Raw genomic sequence first — 19,289 nt, 5'->3', positions numbered from 1 at the left:
TCTTCATATATTTTCAATTCATTTTCAACAGTATTGTGCCTTGTGGTTGTGGTGTTGCTTTGCTTGCATTGCCGTGCAGTGCCTCAAGTTGTGTGGAGGAAGATGTTCAACAGTCAACAACCATTAAAAGCTGATTCAATCCGATTTATTTGAAAAAAGATCAAGTATACAATGGACAAATTTTGTGGCTCCAAATTTTGGGTAAATTTTTAAATCTTACTTTATAATTATATAATACTATCATAATTTGATCAATTTTCAATATTTTATTCAACAGTGAAGAATTCTCATTTTCTCAACATGTTGATGATGTTGTACGCCTATTATATGTAGCTCAACCATTCATCACATTCATATGTAGCACTTACCTATCTTCTTTAATCTGATCTTACAAAATTTACATATTTAGTTATTTACCATTCACATTTCACTCAGTGATATTTCCGTATTTCGACATTTCATCATAAAGGAAATCTAATAGAATGTATCTACTTTTTCAAAAAATCGTAAAAAAAGTATCATCAACTGTAGAATTTTGTTTGAGATTTTCAACTTTTTGACGTTCACTCTGACGAGTTTTTATTGTTTTCAAGAACTGAATAGGGTTAATTTCTAAAATAGGTACCTAATATATTGCTTTAGCTCCGAGTTTCCGACTAGAAAGAATTTTCGTTTTCTCAATTTGATGAAAAACACAAATTATGAAAAAGTTCAATTAGCTATACGAGTAGGTAAGTGACAATTAAAGTGCTACTGCTACTCATTTTCAACATTTTGTTTAGGATTGGAACCTTACATGGTTCACAGAAAATCCAAAATTCACTCCTTGTTTTGAAGAAACTGTTCTGGTATGGATCCCAAGCAGTATTTTATGGGCATCTTGTATAATAGCTATTCTTAGCGGATTTCAGAGTAAAGCAAGAGATATTCCTTGGGGATGGCTGAATATTGGGAAATTGGTAAGTGTTTAAAAAACCAATATATTTTATACAAGTGTAAGCCTTCGTTTTTCATGCGTTTTAGGTATCATATTTTTATAAAAATTAACTTTTTTTTTTAATTTCAATGTAAAATTGGCAGGATTTTAAAATGAAATTATCATAGTTACACTTTGTAATAATAATCCGTATCATGACTTATAATTTATTACTTCAAGCGATAAAACTGCGTCACATAACTTAGATTTTATCTCTCGAGTAAAATTATTAGGTATTTTTTTTTTAAAAAGTTGTCTCAAAGAGATAAACTCTAGATGTGTATTATACCTATGTACATTGAATATAACTACCCACCTCATTTTTTTTTCTAGATTATGAACCTGTGTAGAATTTGTCGAGGAAAATTTCTTGAAGAATATGATGACCTAAATTCTAAAGTTTCACATTTTTCTTTTTTGATTTTAGGTTGGAATCGGAATTCTACTGCTCATTACTTTTTTAGATGCTGGTTATGCGTTTTCGTGGCATCCTTCATATATGAAAATGTATGCAGTAGATTATTCCAATGCAATAATTAGGCACCTTAATTTTGTAAGCATTACATATCACATTTATACACATATTGTGTACTTTACTCTTACTTACCAACTTGCCAGCTCTACACTTACCTACCTATCTTTTCATGAAGAATGCCCGAGGTACCTACTCTGTAAACAAAATGAACAATAGTTCAAAAGTTTTGAACAATGTTTGCTTTTGTGACAGATAAAATGTGCCTAGTTACGATAACATAATTTGTCTCTACATTCGAGCATATAACTTCTGCCTAGATATGCACGTGTGAGATGGTTGTGGGCATGGCATGATATGATTGTTTTCTTAATTTCAAAAATAGGTTTTATAGACTCCGTGTGATGCCGGTAGGTGAAACGATTTTGGGATTGGGATTTGAATATTGTACCGCCCTCTAACTAATTAAATAGTGCAAAGTGCTGAATGATTTCACCACTAAGCATTCGTATATTTTTTTTTTATATAGATATTGGTCGGAGGAATGATTGTATTGAATAAGAAAAGGGGACTTCGAACATCACCATTCATGTTCTTCTTTTGGCTTTCCTTGGTTATCTGTAGTTGGCCACATTACATCACTGAAATTAAGACGGCGTTATATGATGTAGGTATAGGTGGTAGGGATCAAGTACATACATCATTGAAAAGCGAAGCACTAATAAGTTTTATTTTAAGATCAAAAAGGGTACATATGTACCTACATTCATTACCTAATGTCATGTGCTCACCTATCTCTATTGTTTCAGCGAGAAAGTCTAAGAGTGTATCCATATGTGAGCAATATTTTTTATTTCCCGATGATTCTGTCGATGTTTATTCTAGAACTGTTCATTGACTCATCACCTCAATTATTATCTTGTCCACCGATCAAAGTACGAACTTATTTGCAAAAAATTTAAATTGAAAAAAAAAACTTTCTGTTGGATTTACCTATGAGTAAATCATCTTTTTGTTGCAGAATTTACCTCCAAATACCAGAGTGTCGTTCTTCAATAATTTGTTCGGATTTTGGTACGATTCTTTTGCTTTTCGAGCTTTCAGACAAAGTATAGAACTGAAGGATTTATGGAATTTGGAAAACCAAGATAGACTGGATTATTTAGTGCCTATGTTTTCCAGCTACTGGAGTGCAGCGGAAGATGAAAATGAGTAATAAATTTTAACTACTTTATTTCCTATTGTATTTCGTAAGTTTTCCTAAAAATCATCTAGTAAATTTCGAACGGTTCGATCAGAAAAAAAAGAAAACAACATATGGTAAAACTCAGAGAAAAATTCAATGGATATCAAAGTTCAGTTATTCCTTACAAAAAAATTCAAGATCCTAAACCAGTATCAATTATACCTATTTTATGGAAATGTTTTGGATGGACGTATATTTCGGCTACAATTTTTAAAGCTCTCGTTGATGTAATGATGTTTGCAAATCCGCAAATTTTAAAGTAAGTTCAATTTTAATTAGGTAAAAAACTTTTTAATTCGTGATAGGTAGGTACCTAGATGTGTTTTAACGAATTCATTTTTCAGCTTGCTGATTGGATTTGAGGACAGCAACGAGCCACTATGGCATGGAATTCTGTACGCGGTCATGTTGTTAATTTTGGGTATATTTCAAATGATATTCTTAAATAATTATGTATTCAGGATATTCAGAATGGGCCTTCAAATGCGTTCGACATTAATGGCAGTAATTTATAGGAAAGTAAGTGGTGATATGTACATTACCTACATAATTACTTATTACATGTTCAGCAACATTTTGACAATACCTACATAAAGCTTATCTAGGTACCTATTAAAAGTGTTAATGTATGATCTTTTGTAGGCCTTACGTATTTCAAATAACGCCAAAAAATCATTTTCTTTGGGCGACATAACAAATTTAATGTCAGTCGATGCTCAGCGGTTTTATGATGTACATCTATATCTGAACATGGCGATATCCGCACCATTTACCATTTCCGCCTCCTTATACTTCTTGTGGAGAACTGTTGGTAAATATTTGCAAGTTTGACTGGATTAAATAAATATGTATTATCATCAGCAGAAATGTTATACATACCTAGGTATTTAGGTAAATTTGTACGAATAAATTTTCGTAGGCTGGAGTGCATTTGCGGGTCTGTTCGTAATGCTTGTAATTATTCCCATTAATGGATTCGCTGCCGGAAGAATTAAATCCCTACAAACTGAACAAATGAAATGTAAAGACGAACGAGTTAAAATTACAAACGAAGTTTTAAGCGGAATAAAGGTAAGTAATGTGGTTTTATTTTTAGACAAAAAATATTAAAGGTCTGATTTATCAATCGTTATATACCTACCTATTTGTAAAACATTTAACGTAGGCATTGAAAATGTACGCTTGGGAAACGAGTTTTGAAAGAAAAATATTGGAAATACGTGAAAAAGAGATCAAATTGCTGAAAAGTATCGCCAACATAAACACGTCGGTTTCATTTCTATGGACATCTGCTCCTTTTTTGGTAAATAATATTTTGTGGAAATTCATCTACCGATAGTTTTCGAAATTAAATTTTTTATAACTTTTAGGTATCTTTGATTACTTTCGCGGTGTTCACGTTTGCTGATCCGAATAACGTTTTAACAGCCCAAATTGCTTTTGTGTCTTTATCTTTGTTTAACATTATAAAATTACCGATTTCCTTAATTCCCAGAATGATAACGAATACCGTTCAGGTAAATGTTTGTCAATTTTTAGATTTTTTGAACTACTTAATCAGAACAAAATCCGTAGACTTTTTTATGTACATCTACATACCTACCTATTTAAAAATTTAAGGCAATGGTGGCTACGAAACGAATCAATAAATTTCTCAACTCAGGAGAACTGGATTTTGATGCTGTTGAGCATGATACAACTGAAAGTATGAATCTATATGTTCCTACACACCTAGTTCTACTAACAGTCATGCCACATAAATTTACCTACATATAAATTATTTTCATTTGTAGGAGATCCTATAATCACCGAAAAAGGAACTTTCACATGGGGCACTGATCGCGATAGACCTACATTAACTAACATTAATGTTCGAATCAAAAGCGGTGATTTAGTTGCAATTGTTGGCCCAGTTGGATGTGGAAAATCTTCACTTTTATCAGCGTTTCTCGGTGAAATGAATAAAGTTCAAGGTCGCGTCAATACCAAGGTACCTATCTATTTTCAATATTCACCTACTAAACACAGATAACTGAAGGTCATGATATGCACCTTCGACTTTCTAAATTTAATTTTTGCTGATTTAGAAATAAACTAGAACGATGTTGGTACTCTGCGATAAAATAATATCTTTAGTCTGCTCACTTACTGAAATACTTGGAAAAATACCGGAGGTATTAATTTGTTTTTATCGTTCTCAAGGGAACCATCGCCTATGTTCCTCAACAAGCATGGCTACAAAATGCGACTGTACGAGAAAATATATTATTTACAAATCCTTACAAAAAACCTTTATACAATAAAGTTGTAGACGCTTGTGCACTTCGACCAGATTTTCTCGTATTACCTGGAGGAGATCAGACAGAAATAGGAGAAAAAGTACGTTGAATTGTCACATTAGGTACTTACTTTCCTTCTTGGTACCTAGACCTACCTCTTACAAGTTTTTCATCCACTCTGATATAGCTAATTATGGTACTAATTTGAAATCAGGGGGTCAACTTGAGCGGCGGTCAAAAACAACGAATAAGTTTAGCGAGAGCTGTCTACAATAATGCTGACACTTATTTTCTTGATGATCCTCTCAGTGCGGTCGACTCACATGTCGGTAAACACATTTTCGAGAATGTTATCGGACCACATGGAATGCTTCGTAAAAAAGTATGCGTCGGATTTTCACGATCGAGCGAATTGAATAGTTGCTAGTTACTTACTTGGCTGATTTTTTAACACGTTCAAATTTTCGCAGACACGTCTTTTAGTGACCCATGCAACTAATTATTTATCAGAAGTTGATTACATCATTGTAATGAAAGGTGGCTGTATTACTGAAAACGGAACCTACAACGAACTAATGAAAAAACAAGGAGACTTTTCCGATTTTATTATGACCTATTCTCAAGAAGACCACACTGCAATTAGAGGTAGCTAACGACAGAAATAATATTGAATAGGCATTGAGTGAAAAAATTGAAGTAGGTACCTATCAGTTGATGCGCTAACAATATGTTTGCAGATAAGGAAGATTTGCCTGAACAAACTCAAAAGTATGAACGATCACTGTCAGAGGAGGTGAACTATTCATCTTTGACTAACATGTAAGTAGCAAACTTGGTTTTCTGTTAGGTACTTCTCACGCTACACAAAACACAGTCAATTAAGTAGGTAGGTGCCTAACAATTTCGTTCATATTTTCTTGCAGTTTTGTATCAACTGCAACAGAGGAAGAGCCTCCTTCTACGCTGACCGGAAATGAAAGACTTACAGGAGATGAATTGGTGAACGAAGGAAATGTTAGTTACCTACACAACAGTAATGTTTTGATTTCAAGTACCTAATTATTCTATTAAATTTATAACGTTTGCGTATTAATATGTACATATATAGATAAAACTATCCACGTATTGGTCGTACGTGAAATCAGGAGGAGTTGTGTTTTGGTTAGTTGCAATTCTATTCAATTTATTCTATCAAGCTGCATCTATTATTGCCAATTTGTGGCTTACCGATTGGTCCACCGATCCTGAGATTAATAACAATGAACATTCATTCAAAAAATATTATTATCTTGGAATATACGCGCTATATGGTTTAGGACAGAGTAGGTATTGTCCGTATACCTTCGTCATTTCATTTAGGTATTACTTACGGTATTTATTCTTACAGTATTGTCAATTTTGATTGGAACTTGGGCCATGTATTGGGCAACTATCAGATCATCCGAATATCTTCATAACAATTTATTGAAAAAAGTACTCAACTGGCCCGCATACATGTTTGATGTGACTCCTTTAGGCAGGGTGTTGAATAGGTTCTCTTACGATATTGACGTCATTGATAATACCTTCCCATTCACAATTAGGCAACTACTCACGCTAGGAGGACAGGTTATTCATCTATGCATATTATTGTGATTTCGCGACTGGAAAATATAAACTCGTGATTTTTATTTTATGTGGTAATATTGGAAATATTTTTCAGATGGCATCGACTATCTACGTGATTGTGTTCAGCAGTCCTCTTTTCGTAGTAGTATTTATTCCGATCGCGGTACTTTATATATTTATCGAGGTAATACGACGCATTTTCATTAAGTTATACTCGTATGATTACGAACAATCATATATATATGATTATAGCTGAAAAATTTAAAATCACATTTATTTCTCAGCAAATTTATGTTGCGGTGATGAGACAACTTAAAAGAAACGAAGCAGTCTCGAGAACTCCAATATATTCTCATTTTAGTGAAACTGTAACAGGTAAAATACTAATACAATCCTTTACTTTTGAATAGTTATGTAATTACGAATTTATGGGGGACGGTTTTGTAACAAGAACACCTAGGTACCTCAAGTTAATTCCTTAATATCTACGTAATTTTTTCAGGGGCTCATATGATACGTGCATTTGGGATGGAAGAACTTTTTATATCAGAATCAGAAAAACGCACATACCTGAATCAAGTATACACTTACCCAAGTGTACAAGGAATGAAGTAGGTTGAAATATTTACCCAAGCGTACAAGGATTTAGGCACCGGTTGAAATATGACGAGCGAGAACTCGATGAAGAATCACTCGTCAATATTCCAGCTCTAGGTTTCAATTTTCTGCCTAATTAGTATGCAACTCAAACAACACAAATGTCACTAAGTTCATTTGACAGAGTTTGAATGATATCTGTACATATTCTCGAAAAGGAAATGCGTTAAAATTTTCGATACTCAAGTACGAGAATACCTTAAGTGGTGCCTTTGTTGATTGATGACTAAAAATTAATTGCATTAAGTTCATTACCATAGGTACTCTGTGCAAAATAAACGATTTCATTTTTCTATTGTGCGCAGATGGGTTTCTTTGAGACTGGACAATATAGGAAATGCTGTCATCTTTAGTGCAGCATTGTTTGCAGTATGGGAGAGAGGATCAATCAATTCGGGATTAATTGGATTATCTGTGAGCTATGCCTTACAGGTAAAAAATTTGGAATACTTATAAGTAGCTCAAAATGTTTGATAAACGAAATAAATCAAATATTCTTTTAATAGATTACCGGCGCTTTAAATTGGGTTATACGTACTTTAACCGATATTGAGACAAATATTGTATCTGTGGAAAGAATCGAAGAATTTAATGAATCTCCAGAAGTACCTACCTATACAACATACCTACTTGTTTTTCAGAATTTTTTTTCTTCTTAACAAGTAGAGGTTACTATTGATTTTTATTAACAAACCTATTAACGCTGTATTTTTTGTTACTTCTTTATAGGAACCCATTTCGTCCGAAAAGTATCGCAGCGTCCCAAACTCCTGGCCAAATGAAGGAAAAATAGTCTTTGATAATTTCAAAGTCCGGTATCGTGAAGGCTTAGATTTAGTTTTGCGAGGAATAAATTTAAATATTGAAGGAGGCGAAAAAGTAATTACCTCGTATATAAACAACCAACATTTCCTAATGAACATTTTTTTTTTTTTTTTTTGTTAATACAAAATCATTACTTACTTATTTCATAGATTGGAATTGTTGGAAGAACCGGAGCAGGAAAATCTTCGTTGACCTCTTGTTTATTCAGAACAATCGAAGCTGCAGAAGGGAAAATATTTGTAGACGATATTGATATCGCATCTGTTGATTTACATACCTTAAGATCAAGAATTACAATCATTCCTCAAGTGAATACCAACTCCTAACTGGATCTTCATTTTGAATCAAATTTTTTGAAATGCAATTAATATTTTTCTGTACAGGATCCTGTACTTTTTTCTGGAACCTTGAGAATGAATTTAGATCCATTCTACGAGTACTCCGATCAAAAGCTATGGCGAGCTTTGGATCTAGCACATTTGAAAACATTTGTAGCAACTTTACCAAGAGGATTATATCACATTATTTCTGAAAATGGCGGTAACGTCAGGTACCTATGCTCCTCGTACAGATGAGTATCTACATATTTATGAAGGTTCGACGTTTTCTTAAACTTCATGTTTAATATTGTTTCAGCATTGGGCAGCGTCAGCTGATATGTTTGGCTAGGGCTTTGTTGAGAAAAACAAAGATTCTGATTTTAGACGAAGCCACAGCAGCTATCGATCTTGAAACTGATGAAATTTTACAAAAAACTATTCGTTCGGAGTTCAAAAATTGCACTGTTTTGACCATCGCTCATAAATTAAACACTATTATGGATTCAGATAGGTAAATTTTATTTTATTTAATAATTACTTACCTAGTCGCTGAGTAGGTATACTTGTACATTAGATGGAGAGTTCTAATTTTCGTTTATTTGCTTTCAGGATTTTATTGCTCGATAATGGTTTAGTGAAGGAGTTTGATACGCCTCAAATTCTTTTGAATGACAGAAGTTCTGCGTTTTATGGTATGGCGAAAGATGCAGGATTGGTGGTATAAAATGTAGACTATTTACCAACGTCACAAATATTCAGGTATTTATTTGTTGTGAATCTGGGTATCTAACCTAGTAATGTAATTGTAGGTATTGGTATTAAAATTTTCAAAAAAAAAAAAATATTTGAGCTTATTAATTTTGATTATATTACGAGGTACCTAACTATTTTTTTAAAAATTCATATTGTGTAAATTCTACCAATCTAAATCAGACGATGGTTTATAGCATCGGTGACTTTCTTTCATCACTTGAAAACTGTGATGTTCTTCTCGATCGAGTTCAGCCGTAGAACCAGAAGAATCATCTTTGCAATTCATAAAAGATAACCATCGTACCCAACTATACGAACAATAATCACGCCAAGAACTACGTTCTTTGCCTATGCTTCCCTTAGCTGCATCATTTACATTCGCTGTAGCGTACTTGAGAGCAGTTGCAATTAGTTTTTCTTGAACTTTGGGTGATTCTAATTGTTTGATTAAATCTTTCTTGGAAGATTTTTTGTCTACTTTGATCACATCGAATAAAAGCGACTCCGTAAAGCCATTTTTGTTAATGTTTGCCACCACTGTTTCTATTTCATCTGCAGTCGCCTAAAAATGAATAGCTACGTGTAAAAAGCAAGCATTTGTAAATTTTGTTCAAGTATTCTTAGCACCTAAACAGAAAAAACATTACAAAACTCACCGTCTGAAATGATGCTGCAAGTAAAAGTGGCACGTATAAAATTAATAACATTTTACGATTCAAAAAAAAAAAAAAAAAGTTAAAAATCACGAGAAGTTGAGACTTACACGCGTTGAATAGTCATTACGAATAGGTTCGAAAGCTACCATTTGATAAGAAAAAGTGAAATGGAGTAATTTGATTCTGCTTTACTCGACACATCCGTCGATAATTATGCAAATTTTATTACCTACCTACTACCTCATTGACGAGGTAAATGATGGCTTATAAACGTTCCCTCTTTATAAGGAATTTAAGAAAATACGAATAAACGTCTCCGTGAAGGAATGAAAAATGCAATGAAACACATAATTTAAACATTCATATCGTTTATATTTTTCATAAGATAGATTATCCAATTTCGAATAACAATCTACATGTAAAGTCCAAGGAAATTAGCTAAAAATTAAAAGATAAAGAAGTAACGGGGCGACTAGTCACAAAGAAATATAGGTAGATCAACTAATGCTTAAAAAAAATAAATATCAATAAAAAATAATAGGAAATAAGCCAATGAGTCAAATCACATGCTACATCGAAACTTCGAGTCCCGTTCGCAGTGCTTAAACCAAACGAAAAGGTAAGAATCTTCTTTCTTTTTAATGAAAGCATAGGTACCGATTTTATAAAGTATATATGTAATGTATGTACATAAAGAATAGATATTAAAATAAAAAAAAAATTATTATATCATTTTTAATGAATGGCAAAAGCTGATACACTACTTTCGTTTTCATCCTGATTGCTTTAATATCACTATTATTTCTCTCATTTCAACCTCTCATCACGAACCAGCTTTTTTAAACGCGTCGACGACACCCTCAGGAGCTTGTATTTTTTTTTTTTTTTTTTTTTTTTGATCACTGGTTGACATTACATAACCGACTATTTTATAGTATCAAAAAAAATTAACGATTAAAATAATATAAACAAATTATAAATTATTTGAAAAAAAAATCAAATTAAAATACTATGTATAAAAGTACGTGTTTAAGTATATCATAAACTCGTCCAACGCGTAATATTATAGATTGATATAGATATGTCACTTACTGCAACATCTTATTTGGTAATTTTAGACGGCCATCTACCGTTTTAATAAAAATTTATAATTACAGTATCCATGATGTCATATATGTAAAAATGTTGCATCATATGCCTTAAAAATCACTCGTTATAAATATAAGGTGGTTTTTTTTTCAAAAAGCTTCGTAATTATGTACACTTTATAAATTATAATATATAATCTTCTATATAAAACACTCGCCTCTACAATATCAAGTCAGAACATTTTTTTTATTTACATTCGCTTTTATTGTCAACAAGGACTACAGAATATTACAAAAAGACAAAAATTAAAAATATATGTCTGCTAAAAATCATACTTAATGCTGAAAATGAGGAGGAAAATATCATACTTTATGAAATAAAATCTTTCAATACGAATCCAGTTGGACTGAAAATTGTGAATTTTTTCTTTCAAGTTATGAAATAACAATTAATAGGTTACTTCTCAGAACTATATAAATTACACCTGGTATAATACATAGGTAGGTATATGCGAATCGATAATAACAACATCTTAACATTTTCGTAACAACTTAAAAAAAAATATTAACAACACAGAAGAGGAAAACAATAACAAATATAACAAGAAAAGAAACACGAAATCGTAAATAAATAAAACAATAGGAAATAAATAATAAGGAAATTACAAAAAAAAGGCTAATTTTAAATAATCAGCTCTCACGTGAAAGCTGTAAAAGATCATTCTATGTATTAAATAGGTACTGCGATTTTTTTTTAGCTGTTTTAGCGTATAAGTATCGATAGAAATTAATATAAATGTAACGTGTATTTAAACTACAACATTTTTTTTGCGTTTAAAACGTGTATGCAAAAGTAGGTAGGTATTTATATTCACATGCATACGTAAGGTAAATAGGTAGGTAGGTAGGTAGGTAAATACGTATAACAAATAATGTACAGAGGTAAATTAATAGGTACATTTTATATTATGTATATATAGTTTTTGTGCGCATTTCAAGTCAGCAAGCATTTCACAGCTGATGCGTGGATTGTGTGAATTTTTTTATAGACCAATAAATTTCACGAATTTTTTAGGTAGATGAGTATAATTTCAGCTAGAAGTGAGAGAAGTGTGGTTTTTAAGAAATATTTCAAATTTTACTTGTACATATTAGGTACCTAATTTTGGAGTAAAAAAGAAACTCACTTCGTAATACTTTAATCCTTCTTATCATCTTCTGGATCTTTAAGTGTGTGCCATTGGGCAATAGGCCTACGTGGAGAAGCTAACATATCAGACCAATGGCGTAATTCAGTACCTTGAGCATTATATCCCAATATAACTTTTCCTATCGGTTCTGATGTTCCAATACGATCGTAATCAACCACAGTGATCATTAAATTAACTTTCTGCAATTCAAAAAACAAAAAAAATTATTTAAGAAATTGGTCAACGAATGAACTAGAAAGTATAGACTTGGCTTTTTGAAATGCAAAATATTCTTACCTGTATTTGTTCAAATGGAACTTCAAAAGTGAAAGATTCGTTATAGTAGGGATTTAGTGTGCATTTCTTGATACTGGTTTTCTTCTTTTTCAATCGTTTGCCATTTTGCATGAGTGCTATCTTCACATAAGGGTCTGAAATTCAAATTCACCGATTAATGTGAAAATATACGCCGGATTTAATACGAGGAATAATCGCTCGAATCACAATTATATTACCAGAAAGACCACCGACGTCCATCTTCTTCAAATTCTTCGCTTCAAGAATGACTACAGTCAGCTTACCGGCGGTTGGTACGTAGCGCAATGAGAAGCAAATATCACCCAACTTATTATCCTACGACGACAGAGAGCCCAAATGAGTAAATGATCATTAAAAATAATAATATCTATTTACGAATCTATCCGCTAAATAGGTAGTATGTCAAATTCTCATCATATTAAGGTTTTTTTTTGCTTCTTTAATTCCTATGTAGTATTTACAATTGTGCTTATTATAATTAAGAAGCATGTGTTTAAATAACAAAGTCTTGTTTAAATTGATCAATTAAGTATTTGTATTTGTAATCCGGTTTCACGGTTTTCAGAATAAGCATGCTATTCAAGTTTTCGGGATGTTTCAAAGCTTTGGAAAGTTTAAATTCACGTTATTTAAAGGTAGAGAATTAAATAGCACAAATTTTTATAGCAAGCTTCGTAGAAAAGCCGAAGTTTTTAAATGGCATACTCGTACTTTTATTTCAATATACGTTATACGTAGCCTATGACTACATACAAATGAAGGGTCCACGGAAAAAATCAGAGACAGTCCAAATTTTTCAAAATTGAGATATCGGTGTCTTTGGATTTGCCTTGACGAAAGACTTTACGATTTTCTGTCTCTGAAAACCCCCACGACTTACAATTTTATCAAAAAACTCGATAATTTTATCAATTTGGATTCAAAAATTTGATGGCACAAAGAATTGAGCACCATGTGCACCTCACTCTTCAAATAAATAGCCCTTATGTATCTAAATACTTCATCTTAAATTTCCAATAATTACAATCACAGATGATACGAATTGTATATGCAAGGCATCGTTTTAAATTGTTAAAATGCAATAACTTCAAACTTGAAAAAGTGGACTTACACGGTTCTTTCCGTGGACCCTTCAAATTTATAAAGGTAGGTAATTTAATCAAATTATTAATTCAAATGCCAGGAGAATTTATTGCTTACAAAGACTTATTATAATTCAAATAAGAAAGATTATTAGCATGTGTACCCTTGTACCTGTACATGGAGGGATTTTTTTGATAGGATTTTTCCTTCTAAAAAAAATGCAGTTTAGAACTAAAAAGTTTGAAATATTTTATAAGTATGCATTTTGAAAGAAAAAATGGTTAGTAAAAATAATCATTTATTTGTAGATACCTAGTTTTTTTTTTTTTTTTTTTTTGGAATTGGCTTCACATGTTGAAGAAAAAATAATGTAGCAATCCGGTTCGAAAAATACCACCCATCCGATGTATCTTATCGTTAGTTTCAAATATGGGACGGATTTAAATATAATCAGCTGTCGTTGATGTTAATAGAATTGCATACTCAGTCCGCCGTAAATAATATCACGCTAGTATTTAATACGACAAACTGAGTATGCAATTCATTTAATATATCATCCTATGCGATGCATAAGAAACTGTCAAACTATGAGGGATCGAAATCGAATTTTAAGATAGATTGCATTTAGAGCAAATTTTGTTTGTGAAGTTTTAACTCGTATAATAGAAAAATCAAATTCAGTCATCACATTCTGAAAAACTCAAAATTGAACCTTCAAGACAAAAGCTTGACTTTTTTTCATAATGATGTCAAAAATAGAAAGCTGTATACCGTAAGTAAAAATTTGAAATTTTTTATCCAAGGTCATTTTCACCCTCTCTTACAACAAAGAAATTTTTAAAACGGATGGGGCAGGCACAGACCTCTAATTTTTTGAAAGTGAAGTGGCATATTGATTGTTTTTAATTCAAAAGCGCTGAGTTCATCCACTGAATTTCTGAAAATAGATCCCCAGTTCCATTTTTCATTTCCTCCACTCCAATTTTGAAAAAAAGTCTCAAAAAATCGTAAAGGTGTGACATGTTGATTTACCTCCAAAAATTTAGGATTCTATCTATTTTATTTTTTTTTAAATTACCTCCCTGACTATCCTGACTATGCAATTTACATTTTTTTAAAAATATTTTGAGAAGAGCATTAACGAATCAGTCTCTGGGTTAATTTATATTGTGTAGATATTAAAATATGATTTATTTATAAATTTTCATTATTAGGTATAGCTTATCGCTGTTAATCAAAGAAAAGTCATTGTAAATTGTGTATATCTGTGGTCAGTTTTTTAATCGTGCATTGATACACAGGTATGAAGAATTAGAACGCGATTGATTTTTTACGTATAATAAGTTACAAATATTCGATCGAATTATCACGCATGCAAACTGTAGGGTTTTTTGAAATAGCACAATACATGCCTATCTATTTATATAACAAACTATAAGTACATGCTGTTCATACAAAGCACAAAGAACACAACCATAAAGCGAAGCTTAACGTTTCAAGCAAATCACACCAATAGGTACTTTTTTCTATAAAGGTAGAGATATAAAAATGCCTACGGAGAAAATGAAAATAAATAAACATATATGCAAACTTACAGATCATCGAAGAACATGAAGAAAAATCCAAATTATATAATTTGAAACTCATACATAAGTAAGTATATATAACGCAAACAAAAAAATTATAATATCTTTAAAACGGTGAAAAAATTCCTGCGATGGAAACAAAAAAACATAAAAAATCGTAAAAAAAATATGTATAAAAGTGATCGTGAGGAAAAAAAAACCGTTCAAAAAATTCATCGTATAAAAAATCAAAAACGAAAAAAATCTCTCTACGTGGAAAAAACATTTGGTGCGATGTTCACAGTAAGTATTTACACAGTTGATGATTTGTTTCTTGTAGTATATAATTCATACACTCAAGCTTTTATACGCTACTTTGTTCGAAAACCTAACGAATTTCATGCATGTAATATCGTCAATTCATATTTTATATAAATTCCAATACCAATTATTATGTATAAAGAATTATATCAAACAGAACCACAGAATCTACTAAGTCTATGTATGTATATATCTGGACCCCTAACCTACGAGTACGATATACAATAAAAATATCAAAACAAACACCAATCTTTTACACATTATAACACTGAACGTTCGGACAACTAAAGCTATGTAAACTGTTTCGTTTATGACGAAAGCACAATTTTTAAAACCTATTGTCGCTAATGCTTTGTATTCTATTCACAATTTCTATAGAGTTTATCAAATAAACTCCTAGATTAAGATTTAAAAGTTCTAGGCTAGATGTACGCATAGAATTATTCCTATTGAAGGAGACGTAGACCTATTATTTTTAGATAATTTATAGGTAGGTATCTATTCTATGTATTTTACCTACCTATAATTACCTACATAATTATTAGGTACCTATATCAAGATCAACAGCTGTTTCAAAAGAACCTGCGACCGTTTTCCTCAGAAAATTTTTTTCAAAAATATACCAACTGTTTTCATCAGTGATATATGTACTTGGAAATGAATGTTCTCGGTTATTACAACTAGTTCACTCCATAACATTTCATTTTTTAAAGTAAGTATTTACTCATCAAATAAATGCTTGGTAAATGTAGATACTTTCTGCTCTCAATACTTTCGATTGATTTACTATCTCATTTATCTTCATTCCTATTATGGGACAGTTTTGGTTCAACCTAATACTACTTTTCTTCCAGTAGATTTATTCATTCCCCTTGTATCAGAATAGGTAGGTATTGAAAAAGAAATAGCTGTACGTTCAACGTACCTACTGGAAACTTTTCTAAATTACTCGTTTAAATGATTATATAGGGTGTTCCGGGAGAGGTGTCAATCCCTTTGACTGGTAATACACCAACCCAAACCACGCAGATGTAAGTTGGTTTACCGACCCAAAAAATTGAAGGGACAAAATTACAGGTCATTTATTGTCAATTCTTTGAGGTAGTGCAATTCCTCAACTATTGATTTCACCATGTTGTAGAACTCTTCAACGACCGTAAAAAAATTATTTTCATTTTTTGCCTATCTTCAAAATTGAGGGAGCTGTGATCGCTTCAAATTTTCAATGTGCGCTAGCACCTTCAATTTTAGATCTAGGCAAAATGTAGTTATGTTCTTTTTTGAAGAACATTCAAAGTTCTACAACTTGAGTTATATCACTTGTTGGTCTATCTTCAAAATTGAAGGAGCTACGATCGCTCAAAATTTTCGAAATGCTCTGGCGCCTTCAATTTTGAGTTTAGGCCAACAATTGATGCAACGTATAAGTTGTAGCACATTCATTGTTTTTCAAAAAAGAACATAACTACATTTTGCCTAGATCTAAAATTGAAGGTGCTAGAGCACATTGAAAATTTGAAGTGATCACAGCTCCTTCAATTTTGAAGATAGGCAAAAATTTTAAATAACCTTTTTTTTATACTCCTTGAGGAGTTCTATAACATGGCGAAATCAGATTGAAGCTATCTATAATAGTCGAGGAATTACAATACATGACACATAACTTTGCCCCTTCAATTTTTAAGGATCGGCAAATCAACTTACACCTGTGTAGTTTGGGTTGGAGTATTATCAGTCGCAGGGGTTGACACCTGTCCCGGAACACCCTACACCGGGTATTAATAGTAATTCAAGCCAGCAAACTGAGGAGACAGTGACCTTTAAAATATTTCAATCTTCATCGTCGTCAAATAATTCGGATTGAATGAAATGTGTACAATAATTATCAAATAGTGAAACAGAATTTTTTGCATTTACAAAGGAACTCAACAGAACAGAACGAATCACAACAAACCAAACCAGAGGCAAAGAATTCAAATAAGAAATTGTTCTAGAACCAGATTTCTTATTGAGCAAGACAAATAGAACGAAATTGTGTTAAAACTCAATGAATTAGGACAGACCCTCGAAACAAATGAGAAAATAAATGTTCAAGAACAAAACAGACCAGGATGAATCACATGAGCTGAATCAAGATCAAATAATAGAATTCAAAAATGATTCGACAGTACGAAATGAGGGTTCAGTTTACCATTCCTCTCTTATGCGTTCAATCAATCAAGCTTATTAAGTATGTACTTTTCCTCGCATTTTTCTCATCATTTTCTCGTTATGCTACTGGGTATACAATAAAACGGAAACTGGAAACCAAAAATGATAAAAACAATTTTTGAACTGAAACGTACGTAGAGCCTTCTGATTGAAACGTAGGCAAACTTATTCACTCGTATCTAGTTCAACTCATGAGAACATTAAATCAGCATACAAAAAAAAAACGTAATACCCGGTACATTTGCAATTAAAACATTCCACGAAGATGGAGAATTGGAGATGAAGCTTCACTGCTTCAGGTTAAAAAAATTATGGTGTCTGATGATCAAACATTCAATTTTCACTTCATTCGTACTGCACAGAACTGTCAGTTCACTACACGACGCCAAATGAGACAAATCAAGACAAAATTCCAGCTTCAGAATTTAAAAAAAAGTAGATCGAAATTCACTTATACACACTGCACACATATAATAGTTGTAGATAAATCCTCCATCGCTTTTTTCTCTCCCCCTCCCCCCGATCAAACACAAACAAACCTTTTCAACAGCAGAAAACAATACGGTCAGAAGGAGAAGAAGAATTTTAGACTATGACGAATTTCTGACAATACGACTATCACTACTATAGTTCATGCAGTACATAATAATGTACTCTACCTATAAAAATTATTATTGCATCGTTTTAGAAACCTTTTAATTTATTCTTCCAGTCACCTAACTTAAATTTGTTAAATGCGAAGAAAATACAGCGGCAACAGCAACAGCATTATAGCACACACGAACGAAACACGATTAACACACGATATTTGTTGGTTTGTTTTCTATTCTCAACTTATTTTTTTATATTTTGTGCTGCGTATGACATTTATATTAATACTTACATGAAGTGGAAGCGAACATGACATGCAAATTCGAATCCAAGATAGAACATAGGCGAAAAGCGGAGCGAAGAAAAATTCGGTGTAAAAAGAAATCACAAAAAAAGAAAAACATCAATTTAAAAAAATTGTATTCGTAATGGAAAAAAATTAAAATAGCATTGTAGAACTGTGGATATCGTTCACAGAAAAAAATAAAATATCATCGTAAAACCACTATAATTTCACACCGTCCGGGTGACGATAACGTCGAAAGTATCTAACACATTTTTATACAAAAATTATCGACCAAATTTTCGTATAGAAATTTTAAAATGCTTATTTTAAAATTTCAACGAAGAAACAAATTTATTTTTTCGAATAAAAATGTGGCGAAAAAATTCAGGTGAATTTTCCATTCAATTGACTCGAGATAAGATAAAAATGATACCCACCTACCTAGTTACAAATATCTCTAAAATTTTCCAGATTTGGATTCAATTTATCGGCCATATAAATACACCTGCTTCGATGTGATGGGAGAGGAGTGTAGATGTAGTCTTCGAATTATATAAAGGAACACTAAAACTGACAGATTTTATGCTGTTCAGCATTTCACTCGATTTTAGGGTATACCTATCTACTTTCGAAGTAATATTGTTGACGCGAAATAACTCAAAGGCTCGATTATTCTCGTTTCGTTAGGTAGCTACAAACTTTTAAACTTTTGTTTTGAAATATGATTAACCTGCTCGACAAAGTTTACCAGGTAGACAGGTAACCTTCCAAATCTCAACATTTTTATATTTTAAAAAATAGTTATAGGTAGTTAGCAGCTCGAACATAATTTTACGCAGAAAAA

The 19,289-nt window shown here is 31.9% G+C and overlaps 3 protein-coding genes across 4 annotated transcripts in view; 1 reads left to right on the top strand and 2 right to left on the bottom strand.

The window, feature by feature from the left end:
* The first annotated feature begins 17 nt into the window (after positions 1 to 17).
* LOC135836072 (multidrug resistance-associated protein 1-like) lies at positions 18 to 11,901 on the top strand. Its single transcript, XM_065350664.1, has 32 exons — positions 18 to 201; positions 783 to 959; positions 1,404 to 1,529; positions 1,978 to 2,115; positions 2,258 to 2,383; positions 2,470 to 2,660; positions 2,747 to 2,953; positions 3,039 to 3,213; positions 3,337 to 3,505; positions 3,614 to 3,765; positions 3,860 to 3,997; positions 4,065 to 4,211; positions 4,315 to 4,399; positions 4,488 to 4,684; positions 4,897 to 5,073; positions 5,188 to 5,355; positions 5,444 to 5,618; positions 5,711 to 5,792; positions 5,897 to 5,987; positions 6,082 to 6,295; positions 6,361 to 6,581; positions 6,676 to 6,765; positions 6,866 to 6,956; positions 7,084 to 7,192; positions 7,544 to 7,670; positions 7,745 to 7,843; positions 7,968 to 8,117; positions 8,213 to 8,371; positions 8,447 to 8,613; positions 8,700 to 8,894; positions 8,993 to 9,142; positions 9,331 to 11,901. Exons 1-31 carry the CDS (start codon positions 172 to 174, stop codon positions 9,105 to 9,107), a joined length of 4,488 nt encoding a protein of 1,495 aa, XP_065206736.1. The 5' UTR covers positions 18 to 171; the 3' UTR covers positions 9,108 to 9,142; positions 9,331 to 11,901.
* LOC135836077 (uncharacterized) lies at positions 8,879 to 9,904 on the bottom strand. The gene is made up of 2 exons (XM_065350671.1): positions 9,793 to 9,904; positions 8,879 to 9,698 (listed from the first exon to the last, which is right to left on the bottom strand). Exons 1-2 carry the CDS (start codon positions 9,841 to 9,843, stop codon positions 9,300 to 9,302), a joined length of 450 nt encoding a protein of 149 aa, XP_065206743.1. The 5' UTR covers positions 9,844 to 9,904; the 3' UTR covers positions 8,879 to 9,299.
* Positions 10,144 to 19,289, bottom strand: part of LOC135836075 (synaptotagmin 1-like) — a 28,229-nt gene continuing 19,083 nt past the window's right edge. Inside the window, exons 8-11 of one of the 2 annotated variants that reach the window (XM_065350668.1) lie at positions 12,586 to 12,694; positions 12,368 to 12,501; positions 12,068 to 12,270; positions 10,144 to 11,975 (exon numbers count right to left, since the gene is read on the bottom strand). In XM_065350668.1, the coding sequence (XP_065206740.1) occupies positions 12,079 to 12,270; positions 12,368 to 12,501; positions 12,586 to 12,694 (435 nt within the window). In that variant the 3' untranslated portion in view covers positions 10,144 to 11,975; positions 12,068 to 12,078. Of the gene's footprint in view, positions 11,976 to 12,067; positions 12,271 to 12,367; positions 12,502 to 12,585; positions 12,704 to 19,289 lie in introns of both variants that reach the window. The other variant, XM_065350667.1, reaches the window with a different exon arrangement.

Source organism: Planococcus citri, chromosome 2, assembly GCF_950023065.1.
Source record: "Planococcus citri chromosome 2, ihPlaCitr1.1, whole genome shotgun sequence".
NCBI classification, from domain to species: Eukaryota; Metazoa; Arthropoda; class Insecta; order Hemiptera; family Pseudococcidae; genus Planococcus; species Planococcus citri.
This window is presented reverse-complemented; position numbering and strand designations above follow the sequence as displayed.